The sequence below is a fragment of the Manacus vitellinus genome, unplaced genomic scaffold (genome assembly GCF_001715985.3).
Source record: "Manacus vitellinus isolate BGI_N305 unplaced genomic scaffold, ASM171598v3 scaffold_5_pilon, whole genome shotgun sequence".
NCBI classification, from domain to species: domain Eukaryota; kingdom Metazoa; phylum Chordata; class Aves; order Passeriformes; family Pipridae; genus Manacus; species Manacus vitellinus.
This window is the reverse complement of record NW_021940682.1, coordinates 28,028,394-28,046,610: the sequence shown is the minus strand read 5'-3', so window position 1 is coordinate 28,046,610 and position 18,217 is coordinate 28,028,394. Positions and strand designations below refer to the sequence as shown.

General features: G+C 38.5%; 1 protein-coding gene across 1 annotated transcript in view; it reads right to left on the bottom strand.

The window, feature by feature from the left end:
- Positions 1–18,217, bottom strand: part of PAWR (pro-apoptotic WT1 regulator) — an 85,456-nt gene that overhangs the window by 11,763 nt on the left and 55,476 nt on the right. The window contains exon 3 of the mRNA XM_029963504.1: positions 2,829–2,863. Within this exon, the coding sequence (XP_029819364.1) occupies positions 2,829–2,863 (35 nt within the window). The remainder of the gene's footprint in view (positions 1–2,828; positions 2,864–18,217) is intronic.

Sequence of the window (18,217 nt, the reverse complement as noted above, 5' to 3'; positions counted from 1 at the left end):
GAAAGGCACTGGAAGCCAGGAATGGTATCAGTAACCCAGGACTGGAAGTCAGAAGAGGACAGAGAAGAAACAGAAAAAAAAACCCCAAGTAATTAGAAAAATAACAAACAGAAGACTAGGACCTCAGTGATTAAATATAAGGTTGTAAGAGAAAGGGGGAGAGAAGGGAAAGGGTATGTAACTAGCCTAGAAAATAGAAACCAGTAAAGTGAAGAAAAATGCTGAGATGAAGAAATGTCATGTTTGATGAGGAACAATAGGGGAAGAGGGAGAAGGCAAAAAATGAAGAAGCAGGAGTAGTAAAGATGGAAAAAAACAACCTGAAAATTTCTGACAAATATTTCATTCTTTCAACGGGAAAGAGAGTCTACAACAGAACACAAAATTTTAGGAAAACATATTTCTATTCTTGCTATCAGATGTCTATAAAGTCTACCAACAAACTCTCCCACAAAGTACTGACCACCTGCTGTCAGAGTAATGCAAGTAACAGTTTCAAATGGGATCTGAAAGGGTTGTCCCTATGTGAGAACGTGCTTTGCTCTCACAGTTTGCTTTGAAAACCTAAGGAAGTACACCCAAAACTGTTAAAAGTACATTAAGCTCATTTGAGCCTTGAAGCAGCTTCTGATCTCCATTCAGTCTTCACACACCAATAGTCCAGTTGTAGGTGTAATCACAGAACAGCATTTTCTGTTTCCAAAGGACTTCTAACTGTATTTGGGACTTCAGTGGGGTCTGAGTGATTTGGATAAGAATTACTGGAGAGAAGGTTGCTTTCTGTAAGACCTTCACTTACTGCAGATGTTGGAAGTGGCAAACAAGCCCAGAACGACTCTGGTCCTGACTCCTTTAGCATTCACACCAGAAAGTGAAGCCACTGGGAAACACACTTTAAGTACCCTTAAGTGAAAATTACTTCAGGGGAGGTAAATATTTTCAAATATAGAGGAAAATTAAATAGATACTATAGACTCTAATCACAGCGGGCATTGTATGCCTCAGGAAGTACAATTAGAATAAAACCCACTGAGTATTTGTGAGCACTAGGCACTGTGCTGACAGTAGAAAATAATCCTTTGCTTTCAACATGAAGTTTCGAGACTGTGCAACGAGTAAGATAGATGGCAACATACATAAAATATTGAACAGCAGCTTGCAGCAAGTCAGATTCCTCCTGAATGTGACGCCAGTCCTGATGGGGAAAGTTGACAGTGACCTTACATCCCACATATAACTAAAGCTGACTGAGGGAATACTACACAACCAAGTCTTATTTAGCATCTTCTAGCATTGGTGCTTCCTATTTTTGCAATGCCAATCAGATGAATTAGTTTATTTTCAAATAAGCTATGAATGTGGTTGTGCAAACTTCTATTTATTACTCCCCCACGCACAACCAAATTTTTGCAAGTGAGTCAGTATAGAGAGCATGTGAACAGAGATAAGGTTTATGAAAAGCCACAAAAGTATGACACACATCACTAAGTATTCAGCAGATACAAGAAGCAATAAAAGTCTGCATGGGAACCAAAAAGGAAGTGAAGACTGAACTAAAACGTGCTTGATTAATAAGAAATGAATCATGAAATTATACAGTTATTAAGGTTGTGACAATAAGTCCACCCATTCTGCAGTGACAAAGTGATTTAAAAAAAAAACCCTACAACAATAAAAAGCATCACTCAACTAAGTTTATAAGAACCCAGTAATATAAATATAAAAAACAGTAGCACCATGCTAGGAAAGTTAAAGCATAACAGGATTGGTAATTATTTTTTACAGTGAGAGAAGTAAGACTAGAGAACAGGTTACCCAGAGAAGCTGTGGATGCTCCCTCCCTCTAATTGTTCAAGGCCATGATGGATGGGGCTGTGAGCAATCTAATTTAGTGGAAAGTATTCCTGCCCATGGCAGGGAGGCTGGACTATATGTTCTTCAAGGTCCATTCCAACCCAACCCCTTCTACGATTCTATAGGTGAACAAGTTTGAGGGTGGAAAATACACCAGTGATGACTAGATAATTGGTAGGTGCTCTTTGCACTTTCTTCTACAGCCATGAGATAGATAGATATATATATACACATCTAAAAGATAGATAGATAGATAGATAGATAGATATCTAAAAGAGAATGCATCCATGTATCAAATAAAAATATGTTTACAAAAATGTCTTGCTTCAGTTGACGTGTTTTAGACCCCATGTTACCATAACATTTTCCTAATAGTTGTGATAGCTGTGTTGGTATTAACTCCACATGGGAAAATACTTCACACACTGGTCAGGTGCATCAAAGGCTTCTGAAATATTTTTCTGGCTAAAGAACTGGAGTAATGACCAGAGTCATTACTTTCTTGACTCAAACACAAACAAATAACAAACAGGACATGCTACATGTGGGCAGCATCTGCTACAACTGAGACAGTTGTATGGACAGTAGTATGACAAAACCATAGAAATTTCTTTCAGTATAACCGTGGAGAACAACAACATTATTTTCTTTTATTAAACTTCAGAATAGAGTGGTTCATGAACTAACTGTGAAAATACTGGCCCCTAGGCAATGTGCCAAGTTAGACATTTGCTTGGGAAAGTATTCTGCACTAGTAGGTCCCAGCAGAATACTAGCTGAATTTATTTGAAAATAGTAGCATAATAGAGGGGTTTGGTTAAGTTTGCTGCACCTTTCAGGTCCTTACCCCAAAATCAAGCTATGTATCTACAGTAGCAGTACGATGATCTCTACTACAAATATCCATTTAATCAGCTTTATTTCTGGCAGAACTATACATGTAAAGAAATTTACTGTGTACAATGATCTCATACCTTTTATACCTGCTTGAAACCATCCTGGAGGAGTCCTAAAAGAAACAAAAAGGAAAAACTAATTAATATTTTTCTTATATTATACCGCCAAAATACTTTACCACTCTGTAGAAAACTAAATCTACAGTTAAGAGCAGTCCCATGCTGCCGTACAACTCAGTTTTGCACTATTTTGCTGTCAAAGCGTAGACAATACCAGGATTATTGTCACCATGTTACTGCTTCTGAACACCACCTCAGAAGCCTTAAATGTCTGCCTCTGGTTAGTTACACCTGAAAACTGGATACATTTACTCCATCCCCCAGCAGGCACAACGGCACACAACCTGCCACCAGCATGCCTTCACTACCACTAACAGTATGGAAACACTTGTGCACTTTGATAGCTCTTCATCTACTTGTCTAAGAGAGCAAAATTGTTCCAATTTCTCAGCACCACTGCTGTCTTTCTGGATGGGAACAAAAACTGAAGCTGGCAAGTGGAAAAATTTAAACATGTTTCAACTGCTCAGATTTGACAGAGTAGAGTCCACAAATATATTTTAGGATGTTGTAAGAAGAAGAGGAACCAATTATTTTATTACTCATAAACCAAACGCCCTCCAGCAAATAATACGTAAAAAGTCTGGAAAGAATATTTAAGGAGTTAATGAACTGAACAACTGCCTTTACCAGAAAAAAATAAAGGCAAAATATGAAATTCTGTCTATCTAGGATACTAACTGCAGGCAAAGAAATAAATGAGTTCTCAAAACCGGATGCAAGAGAAATTCCATCCATTCTGAAAATTCTAGAAGACATTACACTGCCTTCATTGATCAGCACATCAGTGAGTCTGTAAGTAAATAAACAAGTTAAAAATTAGGATACAAAGAACGTTTATTATTTTACTACAGAAAATGAAATTGACAAAAATATTTGTATTACTGAAAAAAAACTTGACCTGAAAGTGCATTTTATTTTATATAGCATTTTCAACTTCTGCCATATATGTTACACATTCCCTAATATAAACAGAAGAACAAAATTCAACAAAGGGAAGTCAGGGGAACTATTTAAAGAAACCCACAAAGTGGAGCAAAATTGCTATTTTAACACTGATAACCATTTTATCATTGTTGACAGCATCTGAAAAGTAGCAATTCACAGTTGTAAAACAGCAACCTAAATTCACCTTTAAAAGGGCAAGGATATATAAATTGAAATGGTCTACCACTATTTTTCAAGTTTATTAAGGGTATGTTATCTTTGAAAGGTCATGGCATCAGGTAGAGGTTTCTGAGGACTGGAAGGAAGTAAATGTCGCTCCTTTCTTCAAGAAGGATCATCCAGGGAACTACAGCACAGGCCTTAGCTCAGTCCCTGAGTAGGTAATGGATCAAATCCTCAAGGACAAGAAGGTGAAATCAGCATGGATATATGGAGGGAAATCATGCTTGACTGACTTAACAGCCTTCTATGACGAGACGGCTTAGTGAATGAAAGAAAAGCACATAATGTTTATCTTGATTTTAGCAAAACTTTCAACACCTTCCCACATAACATACGTATAGGCAAACTGCTGGAATAAGGACCAGGTAAGTAGACTGTGAGATGCAATGAAAAGTGACTTGACTACTGGGCCTAAAGTATTATATACAGCAGCATTAATTCCAGCTGGATGACAGTCTTTGAAGGGGCCAATACTGTTTAACAACTTCATTAATGACCTGAATGATGGGACAAAGTACATTCCCAGCAAGTTTGCACACTACAAAGAACTTGGATGAGAGGTTGACAATATGTCAGGTGGCTCTGTCACCACGGAGAGAGACACTGATAGGCTAGACAATGGCCTTACAGAGATTCTATGAAGTTCAAAAAAACCAAAAATGCGAAGTCCAGGGGCTGGGGAGGAATAATCCCAAGCATGAGTACCTGCTGTGGACTGGTTGGAAAGCTGCTGTGCAGAAAAAGATCCTGGTGGACATCAAGTTGAACACAAGCCATCACTGTGTCCTTGCAGGAAAGAAGGCCAATGGCACCCTCAGGATGCACTGCCAGCATGTTGAGGAACAGCATCCAAAGGAGAGCAACGAAGATACGGAAGGGTCTACAGGGAAGCCACACGAGGAGCAAGTGAGGTCACTTGGCTTGTTCAGCCTGCAGGAGACTGACGGGAGACCTCTCTGCAGTCTTAAACATCCCCATGAGGGGAAGAAGAGGGATAAACACTGATCTCTTCTCTGTGGTGACCAGTGACAGGACCCAAGGGAATGGCCTGGAGTTGTGTCAGGGGAGGTTTAGGTTGGATATTAGAAAGAGGTTTTCACCCAGAGGATGGCTGGGTACTGGAAGAGGCTCCCCAGAGCAGCAGTCATAACACCAAGCCTGACAGAGTTCAACAGGTGTTTGGACGATGCTCTCAGGCTCATGCTGTGATCCTTGGGGTGTCCTGTGCAGGAACAGAATTTGGACTTGATGATTCTTGTGGATCCCTTCCAACTCAGGATATTCTATCATTACCCTCTTCTCTGCCCAAGTGAGACCATAGCTGGTGTGCTTTGGCCAGTTCTGGGCTTCTCAGTATGAGAAAGATATACTGGAGAGACTCCAGCAAAGGGTCACACACACGATTAAAGGTTTGGAGCATCTGACACACGCGGAAAAGCTGAAAGTGCTGGAAATGTCCAGCCTGGAGAAGAGAATGCTCAAGAGGTATCTTGCCAATTTGTATAAACACCTCATTGGGTAAGATATCAAGACATTTCTATCCTTGGAGATAATATAAAAACCCATCTACATTATATAATATAAAAACCCATTCCCTATAATTGATCCTGTTTTGTATGCAGGGCTTGGACTAGAGACTTCCCAAGATCCCTTACAGCGTTAATGATTTTTAGCTTTATGACAGTCAGCAATGACTGTCAAGGTGATTTGACTGATGTATGTGAAGAGATTCAAATTGTTCCATCTAATACATTAATCTAATATATTCACTGTATATGAAACTGAAAAGCCACATCAGTAATATCAGACACAGGTCTTGGTGATGATGGTCTCAGAAACATCTCGGTTGTCCCATTAGCCATAGACAAATGGTTCAATTCCCTTTCTAAGCTTGGATGGAGGGAGTTACATAGATTACTGGGTCAAAATTTTGCCTGTCTGCAGAAACAATAAAGTAGGAACTCTGGGCTCTAAGCTTCCTTGGTTCTTATTTTTTTCACAACTTTTCCAAGAAAATGCTGAAGCCACAGACATTATGGCTATGCTTCTTAGTGAACATAAGCCTCTGTTTACAGTGAAAGGCAGAAATTGCATGTGACATTGGAGTCCAATGAAGCACACATGCCCTTGTACGAAGAAATCTTTGGATCTCGGATGCTTGCTTTGTACTCTAGACGCTAAAGGGATGCAACGAATGCACCATCTAACCCCAAATTTGCTAAGACTTTTTCATACAAATTTGCAAATATAAGCTGTAAAGAAATTTATACACATAGACTTGTACATTTAACTCAATGGGACACTTAAAAGTTTGGCAGTACTATTCAAAAAAGCCAGTTCTTCAGAAAAAGCTGGTAAAGCAAACAAATGCTTAGAGACAAAGTGCATGGCAAATACACTCATTTGCTACAAATTACAGCTGTTAAAACAAAAAACCTCAAACCTTTAACCAATTAACTAGCCCTTTGTAACAGATGTTTCTACAGCAAGTATTAATGGGTTTTATTTTTGTATCTAAAACTAACTACAGCAACAGTTAACAATGCACATCCAATGTATAAAAAATAAACTCTTCTGACCAACAAATTAATACTGCAGATTTGGTAAATTATTACTTTTATCACTTTGAAATCGTAAATGCAAACTAATCATTCTTTCAGGTGATGATGTAAGCACGAGGAAAATATGTTATTTATCTCTGTTCTCACCTTATGAAATTTACTTTGTGTGCCTTCTTTGTCTGAAAGCTGCTGGTAACACGAATATATGTAGTTACACTGTAAACAGCATTATGTGTCTATTAATCAAAAATAATCTAAGCTTTCAAACTACGCAAAAGATCTTAAAATGAGGCAAACATCTATAATTTAAGCTCTTGCCTTCATCACCACTTTTGCAGAAGTGAAGGTTGGCAAAAAGTGAAGAATGGGAAGGAGAAAGGAAGGACATCCTTGTTCCGCAATGAATTAATCTAAAAGCAGATGATTAGTCTTGTATATAAATATTAATTTACAAATCTTGTTTATATTCTTTAGTATTTTTTAACTTTGTCTTTTAACCCATGTTTAAAATACCTAGTCATTACTACAGAAATGAATGATTTGTCATGAGAAATGACGAGATCAGTTTATTTGACTTCCCTGTAAAACAGAATTCTTTTTACTGTCTGTGGAAATCCTGAATGAAAAATCAATCAATAAGAAGTAATCCACAACAATTATGCTAATGGTTCCTTTCATACTGGTGAAAAAATATTGCTGCCAAAGACATCTACTAACATTAGTTCTTCGTCTAAGGTTGAAACCAAACACTCATTTCAATGCAGTATTCTGAACACAGCTTTAAAACTATTTTTACTTCTTGCACATATCTCAGGCAGCTTGCATTACCTTTTAACAGTATATATTTTGCTAGTCATCTAATTTTTATGTTAAAAACCACTGCAGACTGACATACATCAGCAGTGTGCCAGAAAAACGGTCATGCTACCTTTCTGTCTAGTGTACAAAAGTGATTGTGCGGACCAGTATTAACACAGGTGTGATCTGTGTGAAAATAACCAAGGAAAAAGCAAAGATTTGTCTCATTCTGCATGAGCTCCTTCATGTGATTCACTGAAAAGACCAACACAAAGACACACGTACCTGTTGCACAAGAGAATGTGTAAGGGCAGGAAATACAGATGAGACCATTTCAACTAATGCAACCGTTTACCGCCAATTAAATTTATGTCAAACTAGGATGCAAAGAACTTGGCTAATTCCCCTCTTTGGCCCTGGCTCATCTTGGTATTTCATCTGGTTAACAGAGAAATTAAATAAACAAGCTGGTCATTGGGCTTTAAATAAATAGTTGTCTGTGTTTACAAGTGTCTGACAAAGATTTTCAGATGTTAAACCACCCTACCATTACTAATTTGCTAGTTAAAACGCACTAACAAACATTGTTTTTAAACAACTACAAGCTCTGGAGTCAGTTGGACTATGAAAATGGTTCAGTGGAATCCCCTGAAACACTTAGAAAGTTTTGTAAACAATTAAAGTAAACACCTTGGATTAAAGGCTGGTACGGCACACTGGTACATATACTGACATGTAGAATACGTGCACTGTTTTGCAATTTGACCATACATCAGTGCAAATTATGACTACATAATGATATTCCTGCAACATGCAAGGTTAAATTTTTACTGAAATTAGGCCATCAAAACAATTTTTTTTCACATGTAACTCAAATATAGGCTTCCTACAAAGTTTCCTATATGTTCTTCAAAATGTGAGCAAATACAACTTCACTACATGGAGGAAGGAGGTCTGGTTACTAGGGTTTCTTGCCTTTTTACATATCAAGGAACATGTAGATTCTATTCCCATCTAGCAAATCAAGTTAATTCCAATTCCTTCATAAGTCACATCTTGATTAACTACAGCTACTTCTCACATTCAGTGCACCTTTGTTTTGAGATTTGTTTGGAAATGGCAATTGCACATCTTCTGCAACGCAGACAAAATTTCATTCAGATATAAAAGTGAGATAACATCTGAACGCTTAACAACTGAACTAACTGTAGGTGTGAAAATCAGCAGAGATTCCCCAAAATTCCCCATCAAAAATTTCTCATCAAAATTCCCCAAAAGCAAATGTCTCTTGGGAGTCAGTTTATCTTCCATTCCTGAATCACAGAATATGCTGAGTTGGAAGGGACCCAAGAGGATCCTGGCCCTGCACAGGACACCCCAAGAATCACATCATGTGCCTGAGAGTGTTGTCGAAATGCTTCTTGAATTCTATCAGGCTTGGTGCTGGGACCACTGCCCTGGGGAGCCTGTTCCAGTGCCCAACCACCCTCTGGGTGAAAAATGTTCTCCTAATATGAGACCTAAACCTCCCCTGACTCAGCTTCATGCTGTCTCCTCAGGTCATGTCACTGGTCACAAGAATGAAGAGATCAGTACCTGTCCCTCCATTTCCCCCAGTGAGGATGCTGTAGACTGTCATTAGGTCTCCCTTTAGTCTTCTCTCCTCCAGGTTGAACAGACCAAGTGACCTCAGCCACTCCTCATACGGTTTCCCTTCAAGGCCCTTCACCATCTTCATTGCCCTCCTTTGGACACTCTCCAATAGCTTAATATCTTTCTTATATTGTGGTGCCCAAAACTGCCACAATATTCAAGGTGAGGCCACCCCAATGCAGAGCAGAGTGGGACAATCCCCTCCCTTGACCGCTGGCGATGCTTTGCCTGATGCCCCCCAGGACACGGTTGGTCCTCCTGGCTGCCAGGGTACTGCTGACTCAGATTCAACTTGCTGTTAGCCAAGACTCCCAGGTCCCCTACCATGGCATTCATTCTCCAGTCTGTATGAACATGCAGGGTTGCCCCATCCCAGGAGAAAAATCCGGCACTTTCCCTTGTTGAACTTCACATGGTTGGTGATTGCCCAGTGCTCTAATTTGGTCGAGGTGTCTCTGCAGGGCCTCTCTGCCCTTGAGGGAGTTGATAGGTCCTCCCAATTTAGTGTTGTCCCTTTGAAAATTTCTAGAGATGTTTTTCATGGAATGTAACACAAATTCAACTTTGAACAAAAATGCTTTCACCACAGGGGAGGGGAAAAAAAATCTCCACTTGTTATTTCCACAGAAACCATTCTTTCCAGAAGCCCTCAAAAGTGCTTTCAATAAGTTTCAAGCAGCAATTCTGTCACTCAACTACTTGCACCTCTTGTAGCTATGCACTTTCTAGATCTCTTCTTGAATAGAATACTTGTACATACAAAACCACCCCAGGCTCCTTCCCCTCCTCTTATTCTCCTAGCTGCCAAGGTTTTACATCTATTTCAAAGGTTCATTATATTTTGGTTTTTTCCTGGTGCGGATTTCCTAGGGATGACCTTAAACACTCTTTACTCACCCAATAAATCTCTTTTATAAGCAGACATTCTAAAAATGAGCTTTTATTTCTAAAACTGTTAAGAAAGCATGAAGTTATCACCACCTATTAATCAGTTACAAAATAAACTGAAACAGGAACCTGGTAAGATTAAACAAAAACAGAAGCTTTTAAATAGCTTTGCAACATTTTTCATATTTTGATCTTCCTTTGACTTGTACTCTTGGCAAGCTGGAACAACCACATATTAAAAGAGCCTTGTTTAATTTACATCCACCGGATCTTTTTTAAATATGCCATAACAAGTAAGACGTAACAGAAGAGAACTTTAAGCAGGGAAGAGGCATTCCTGTATTCTGGATATTAAAATTCAATCGCCAGAACTACTTTCACATTCTGGAACTCAGATACGTAATTTCAGATCAGCGATACAGAACAACATCTTTCATGTGAAAGTGTACACAAGCAAGACCTAAAAAAAAAGAGCTACTGGAAAAAAGGAAGATACGGTTTCTTTACCCATACTAAAACAAGGAAATTTAAGGTTAATATAACTTCTGTTCCCATATTTCTGAAATACGGGGTGATTGAATCAGGTAGGCATTTGTAACAATGTAAGGGCAATGGCATTACAATCTATACAAGGATGAAGGTTTCTTTAGAAAGGAAGTTGTCAGCAAAAAATATAAACTCAGTAACTAAATTAATCTGTTAGAGCATCCGACACGACAGAGACAACAAAAGAGACACCAAATGAAAGAGCCGTTTTTAAAGAGGAGAAATCTCTCCCTCCACACATAGAGTAACTTAAAAATAAATTAGGACAGTGCCACAAGTGACCAGTTCCCTATTTCCCAGGCCCTTCCACTGCAGCCCATACGAAATCCATGCATCTCAAACAGGTTCCAGTCAGTCTCTTCTAGCTCATGACTATGCAGCCGTTTGGGAAGAAAAGTTAATTTCTTTTTTCAAACAGGAAAGCTAAAAACATGTAATTCTCTGGGATTTGTGTGTGCTTCTGGACTGTGGATGAATGACATCCTAGGTGAAAACACTGCAGTTCTCTTTATCTGACAGAGCAGAGCCTCAATGAAGCACTGCAAATCCAACGTGCACAGTCTCCTCATAGGTTGGTTTTGCTTTTCTAGAAATCAGAGCAATGAAGACAACCATGTAAAGAATGCCTCTTCCCAAAATCCGCCTGGATCCAAGGGTACCTATAAGGTCTGGCTCAGCAACAACCTCATCCAGTTGCTGCAGAATGATTTAAATGTTCTTACTCAGAGCCTGCCTGGGCACCACACCAAGCAGGCACTGGCACACCCCATCTGAGCCCAGCCGGGCAGGAAGCACAGTGTGAAGGCACTTGAGTGCCACAGAGAAGAGCCAGCCAGGCTGCGGCATGGGCAGCAACATCAAGTCTGATGCAAAGTTTACATTCTATCCTGACCTCCTGAAATATATTTGCACCATGTTTCCAAAAGTATTCTGTAGTGCACACATTATCTGTCTCTAATTACTTCACAGGATGAAATCCAGCTATACCAACTATTTATTACCTGTCATGTTGTGAAGAAAAATGTCAAATATATTGGTACATCAATTATTAAACTGTGGTACAAATTAAGGTCAGACTTATTTAATATAATGGCAGTATAATTTAAAAATCTTAACATAAGGGTTTTTATCTGCTCTTACATAATTCCATAGTTGCAAAGGTATGAATGTTTTCTATAAAGAAAAAAATCAGACTACGTAAGTTCATGGTGGTTCTTTGCCTAAAAACTACTATGAGCTAAATCTAATATGTCTTACATTTTGGGTTACTTCTTGGTCAATATGGTTTACAGACCTATCTATATGTTGACACAAACAAATGGAAGACTTTAAAGTTTATTAGTTTTTATAGTTTACCAGTATCTTTTAATCAGCTTTAAAATAGATGTCAATAACACAGAATCACAGAACTATTATAAGGCTGGAAGGGACATTATATTTACATTACATGTATTACAGACTTACGTACTTTCGTATAAGTATTTTTATATAATATCTTCTCCTGTTAAATTGTAGCATGTTATTTTGATTGATAGACATACGATTTAAGTAAGACTATAGTATGTTTAAAATGTCCCAGAGATTTCAAAATTATTACCTATAACTTGTAAAGAAATATAAACCACATTATTACTTACAGATGAAAAAAAAGGAAACAAGAACATGGGAGAAAATAAAAGAAATGGTGAAAATATTATTTCCAGATAGTTATCAGCCTGCATAGTGAGCTAAATCCCAAAGGGGGAGGGGGGAGAGGAAACAACAAAAAAAATTAAAGAAAACCAGATTGGATAAATGTATTTCAGTCAGGAAAAAGTTCAGTGTCCTTGATTCAGTCCACTTATTTAAGTGAACCTTATTTTTTACAGCCTCATCTATTACCTTCAATTCATATGTAATTAATAGGACTTCAAACAAGAACTAACAGAAGTGCTAAAATGCCTGGGTGCAAGTGATACATATCATTCCTGCGAAGCCAAGGGAGTTACGATTCATCTGCCTGTTTAGATAGAGCCAGGAGGCCACTGAGAAACACTGCAGGAACACCTAGGGAATCAAATCAGACTTCTAAGAGGAAGGTAAGTATCCTCAATTCCTACCTATGAAGAAATCTATTAAGGACATAAGGTGAGAGAAAATAATTAAAGAAACACCTGCAGGTAGCACAAGCAACTCCCAGGCAAGTCAAGCATCATCCAGAAGAAAGCAACTCCCAAAAATAAGGAAAACAAAAACATTCACTAAAATATATGAACAGAGCTTTTCCTTTACTTGTTATTTTCCATTTCTATATCCAAGCAATATTTAATACCAAAGAGTCAGAAAAACAGTTCAGGACAAACAATTAGGCACTCAGAACAAAAGCTGTGAAGGAACTGATTAGATCAGGCTGACAAAACCTGACTTAGATGACTCACAGAAAAAGCAGAGCTGGAAAAATTATCAGAAAGACAATGATTATAACCAACATATGACCTTCATAAACCGAAAATGTAGGCTTCCTAAAACTCACAAAGAAACACAACTTGGAAATTCTAGTACAAAGGTCCCAATATGTCAGTCGGTCATAAAAAAATAGAGAATCAATATGTTACCAGAAACCTATGGGACACCTCCAATACATAAGCAAACAGCACAGGATCTAAAACACACCACTTGATGCTGAAACGAAGGTATTTTAAAAGAAGAGAGAAATCAGGTGGACCTAAACCTTTATGGCTCAGAGAAATTGAGTTGTGTCAGTTCTTAAGGGTCTTTTCCAACCTAAATGATTCTATGATTCTAGGATCTCAAGTCACAGAAGAGTTAAGTCCCAATATGAAACCCACAGCAGAGATGATGACAGTGAAAACACAATAGAATTTGCAGAAGTAATTTACACTGTAAATATAAAATCCTGCATGGAGCTATATGCATAGCTTCTTCACAAAACACTACTCTGTTTCCAGGCATACAAGCCAAATACAATTTCCCAAAATTCTTTTAAATGACATTTGTCTAACATTTTATAGAGCATTATAACTTTTTCAATCTCATTTTAGAGTGCCAACCTGCTTGTTGACTTGTCGATACAGTGCTTTGCACGCCATGTACTGGAAACACAACCAGTGATTAAAACCAGCTTCTTCAGTGGAACCAGTTTAAAACAACCAACCATCCTGCCTACGGCTACTAGGTGCTGGTTCTCAGAAAAGAAAAGAGAGATTCTTGACAGTGAGTTTACCAGCAAAATGGACTTGACAGCTCCTACTAACAAAACAGTAAATGGAGGCAGAGAAGTCATAGGCTACCCCATGGCTCCGAAGCCAAGTGACACAGAGTCGCCACATCCATACTCCAAAGCCCTTGATGATGGGTCTCATCCATGTCCCATGTGGCGTACCTAAGAAATAATAATCTGTAGGTTCCCCTCAGTCAGAAGTATCTGAAATAACACAAAGGCTGAACCAAAGCAGTGTTTTCAAAGCGTGAAACCTAGGTTTGCGTTGCACGCCCCGGTGTGCTAATTGAGGGTATGCGGTTGTTTTTGAGCTAGCAAAGCCTAATAATGTCCTTGTAGCACTAACCAGGCAGCCAAAACTGGTGTTGTGATGTTCATACTACATGTGAGGACTGGTTCCTAGCACACTATTCCTCAGACAGTCCCCAGGGTACGATATAGGAGAGCACTAGGTAGCATGAACAAAAGCATGCCAAAAAACGTTGCTAATAATTAAACCACAGGCTCTATCAGCAGTGCAGCAGTTGAGCTCACACCCAGGTCTTGCACTTTTTAACAGTATAAACATAGTCAGACTGTCTCCACCAAACAACTCTGAATTACAGATTCCTCCTCCCTCCTGAGCTATCAGAATAATTACACCAGACTACAAGGATGTAGAGACAGATTCCCCCACCCCTGCCATCCTCATACCATTATGGAACTGGAGTATGCAGCTTCCAAATGCACAAGCACATCTGAGCAACTACTGCTATGACATTCTCTAACTTGGTATTAATAATATGAATGTATGATCCATGTTATAAAATCACTACATGTATTTGTGCAGAGCTGTATACATTACTGAGTAAGTTGCCTCCCCTCTCCACCTTGCACAATGACACTCAGCAGCAGGAATCCCCTTGGTCCACGTTGAAGTGTCCTCCCTCTCCGTACACATCGAGCAGGTACTCATAACTTTTATACAGGCTTCAGACTTGTTCCTGGCATGAAAGCAGTAGAATACCAGAAAAGTGCAGGACTCAGCAGTACTACCATACCTTGCAGAAGCTTTTGGTATCAGTCAGGCTGGATCATCTATTTGTTCAAGTACATATGTCAGGAAGACCTTCCTTTTTCAATACATTTGTACGTGCCCTAGGCACAACTACTCTTCCTCTCAAAGAAATCTCAACTATAGCGTACCATTCTCCTTCCAGGATTGCTTTTTCCACACACAGATAAATTTAAGACTGAGAGGAGATACCCACTGTAACCCAGCTGAGTTAAGTGATGCCAGTCCAAAAACAGAAAACATGTGGGAAATAAAATAAATTTCTTAACATGAGGCTCCTTTAGACTGCTCAAAACATTAGCTCGGAATTTGGGAAACTGCTTCCTATTCCTTACAGCTGTATAAAGGCTCCAAACCAGTGTAACAACAGCTAATGCACCAGCTTATGCAATTCTGGAGCACAGGTTCATGAACTCCACAGTGAAAGAAACAAACAAGGTAACAAGAAAACAAACTTACGTTCATACAGGCTGAGTGGATAGCAGCAAGATATCTAGACAAGAAAAAATTATAATAAAAGTAAACAAAGCCCCCTAGAAATTAAATCTTAGTTGAAGGATCACAACCAAACTTGAGAGAAACTACAAGGAAGAAATCATAACTTCCACTCTTTGCTTCACACTTGCTCTGCACAAGGATTTAGAAAGTACCTGAAGAGCAGGCTGTGCTGAAAACCCTGCAGTTCCTAGGCACAACTGTGAATTTAAAATAGGAACAAGACGCCTTTACATTGCCTTGCCTTCACAGAGAGAGGCTTGATTCAGTTTTAGTTTTCATGCAGGTCCTGTGATGAATAGTTGTGCACATGAATAGGCACACAAAACCAAATATTCAATTTTAAGAGACTTCATGAATACACAACTATATTTACTGGAAGTAAATGCATTCTTGAAACAAAATTTTAAGCTTAAACCACTTGTCCACTAAATTAAACTTTACTGAATACAAAAGTTAAAAATGCTAGTAATTTTGCATTTCTTTCTAAGAAAAGAAAAGTTTGCTTGAAAATTTATGCTGACAATGATCAAGCACTGAACACAAATAATGTCTTCCACAAACAAATGGAACGATTTTTTTTTTGATCAATTGTTATGAAGACAGATCTTGATAATCATGTATCAGTATTTTCCTCCAAGAGCAGAAGTCAGGCAAAGCAAAGTAGGGACACTGAAGCCGCATCCTCAAGGCTACACATCGCTGGCCAAGCAACCGTATGTGGCTTGTAGGCAATTTGCAGCCCCCTGCCTTCCCTTTGCTCTCACATTGGTAACTGCTAGCCCTCAGCTTCCTGATTTCTTAGGGGCAAAGGGACTGAGATTTCACTTGTAAGCACTTTCCAAAAGCAGCAGTGTTGGATAGTGCACACACAATATAGATGAATTGGATTTGCTGAGCATGTGCAGATCCTTTGGGAAAGTAAAACCCACTGAAAATGCACGGATCAGCAGCACTACACCATGGGCATACATTTACTAAATTTGCTCACATAAGAGAAGAGGAGGATGATTTTGGCAGAGAAACCTATGCTGCTACATTGTCTCATTACATAGCCCATTCTGATGAGAAATCCAGACTCCACTGTTTTAAAACTTACCTTCGATTAAAAACACACATACATACATACCATGTAGCTAAAAACTAGCAACCTCGATTTTTCAAAACACATAATTCCCTCCACTTAAAGCCCCCAGTTATACCAGACAAGACCACCATGCAACAGAACTCAACTTACCTTGCAGATTAATTAAAAAGTTACTACATGGAGTGAGTTTTTTTCCCAATCTTCAATAATATATACAAAAAGCATTTAAGGAAAATTAAGACTTCAAAGTCAACCAATTCAGAACAGAATGTTGTTGGCTTATGCAACTTGCATTAAAACTCATGATACTGCCCTTCCTGACATCACCTCAAAATGTATTTTTCCACAAGATCTCTTAGGTGGAACACAAGGAACAGTACTCCGTGAGTAACATTCAGTATTTTGCATTTGCTTGTTCTTCACAAAGTGGCAACCAGTGCCTTAATTACTGCTATTAACATACTCAAACTGTTCTGAATACAGGCCCATATTACTAGAAATTACTTGAGCGATTGCCTGATCATATATGATCACGAAAAGATGGAATTCCTGTGTTGCTGTTTCCCTTACACATACCACAGAAATGATCTGGGTCTCCCAAGCCACAGCAACCACGGCAGATGTTTATCTGAAGCCCTGGTTCATTTCATGAACTGTGCAGGGCAGCAAATCCCCTGGAACTAGTGTCACTTCCTTTAAAACCATTAAAACCTTTAAAACACAAGACTGACTTAAGGTGTAAATATATTTATTAAAAAATAGCAATCTTTTAATACTTAACACTGAACTTGAATACTTTTTAATGCATTTTTATGGGAACATTTTTAGACATACAATAAGATTTCCTCATGAGTCCTTCTATTGCACTCACTATTATTACTTAAGTGCTTTGTGGATACTAGTGACTGCTTTCGCATCATCTCTGTGAATTGCATCACATTCCAAATCTGCAAACAGAAAACCCAAGATGAATATTATCTGGTAGTTAAGTCAAATTTTAGAGTCCCACAACCTGATTTGGCAGAATTATTTAGGACTTCACACACGCAAACACACCTCCTTCTAATTTACATATTTCTATATTTTAATCACATTCTTATTCACTTTTTAAAACAATACCAATATTATAATCATGTTACTATGTACAATAATTCCTGGACTAACATCTAAAGAAATGTAGCGCAGAAAAGAAAGCACATGTTTAACACATTCGGGCGTGCCTTGTATGTAGCACAACTGCATCTTCTCTACAGGCAGAAATTAACATAAAGCAACATCATGGCAATATACTTATAAAAGATGAATAATTACTCTTGAATGCATGCACACAGTTCTTCTTTGCAAGAACTACCTGAAACCTAGATGCCAGATACCTTTAAAACACTGTGGTCAGGTATGAATGGATACGAATATTATTATCACATACTTTGGATAATGAGAGTAATTGTAAAATGATGTTGTATGATATAACACTGCTACATAAAGTGAAAAGCCAAAAAAGGCAAACTAGACAGGCAAAAACTGCAGTGCATGATATTCAAGTATAAAACTCTGGAGAAGCTTGTGTCAAGCAGTTTTTCAGCTGTGTTTCCTAACAGAGATGCACGCAACAGTTCAGATCCCTGCATTTCTCGCAGTCTGCCACACAGCTAAGAAGTCACTAGGGAATTTCATTGCCTAACTTTATTTACTGCTTTCAGCATAGCTTCATAAGACTCTATTAAACATTTACAGCTTCATAACACTGACATATAACACTGCTTCCAAAAATTTCAATGTGTTAGGTCTCACTTAAGAAAAGGAATGGCATTGAAGCAATCAGAACTGCACTTCTATGGAAGTATCTTTGGACTGCATTCCTTTCAGACAGTGTCT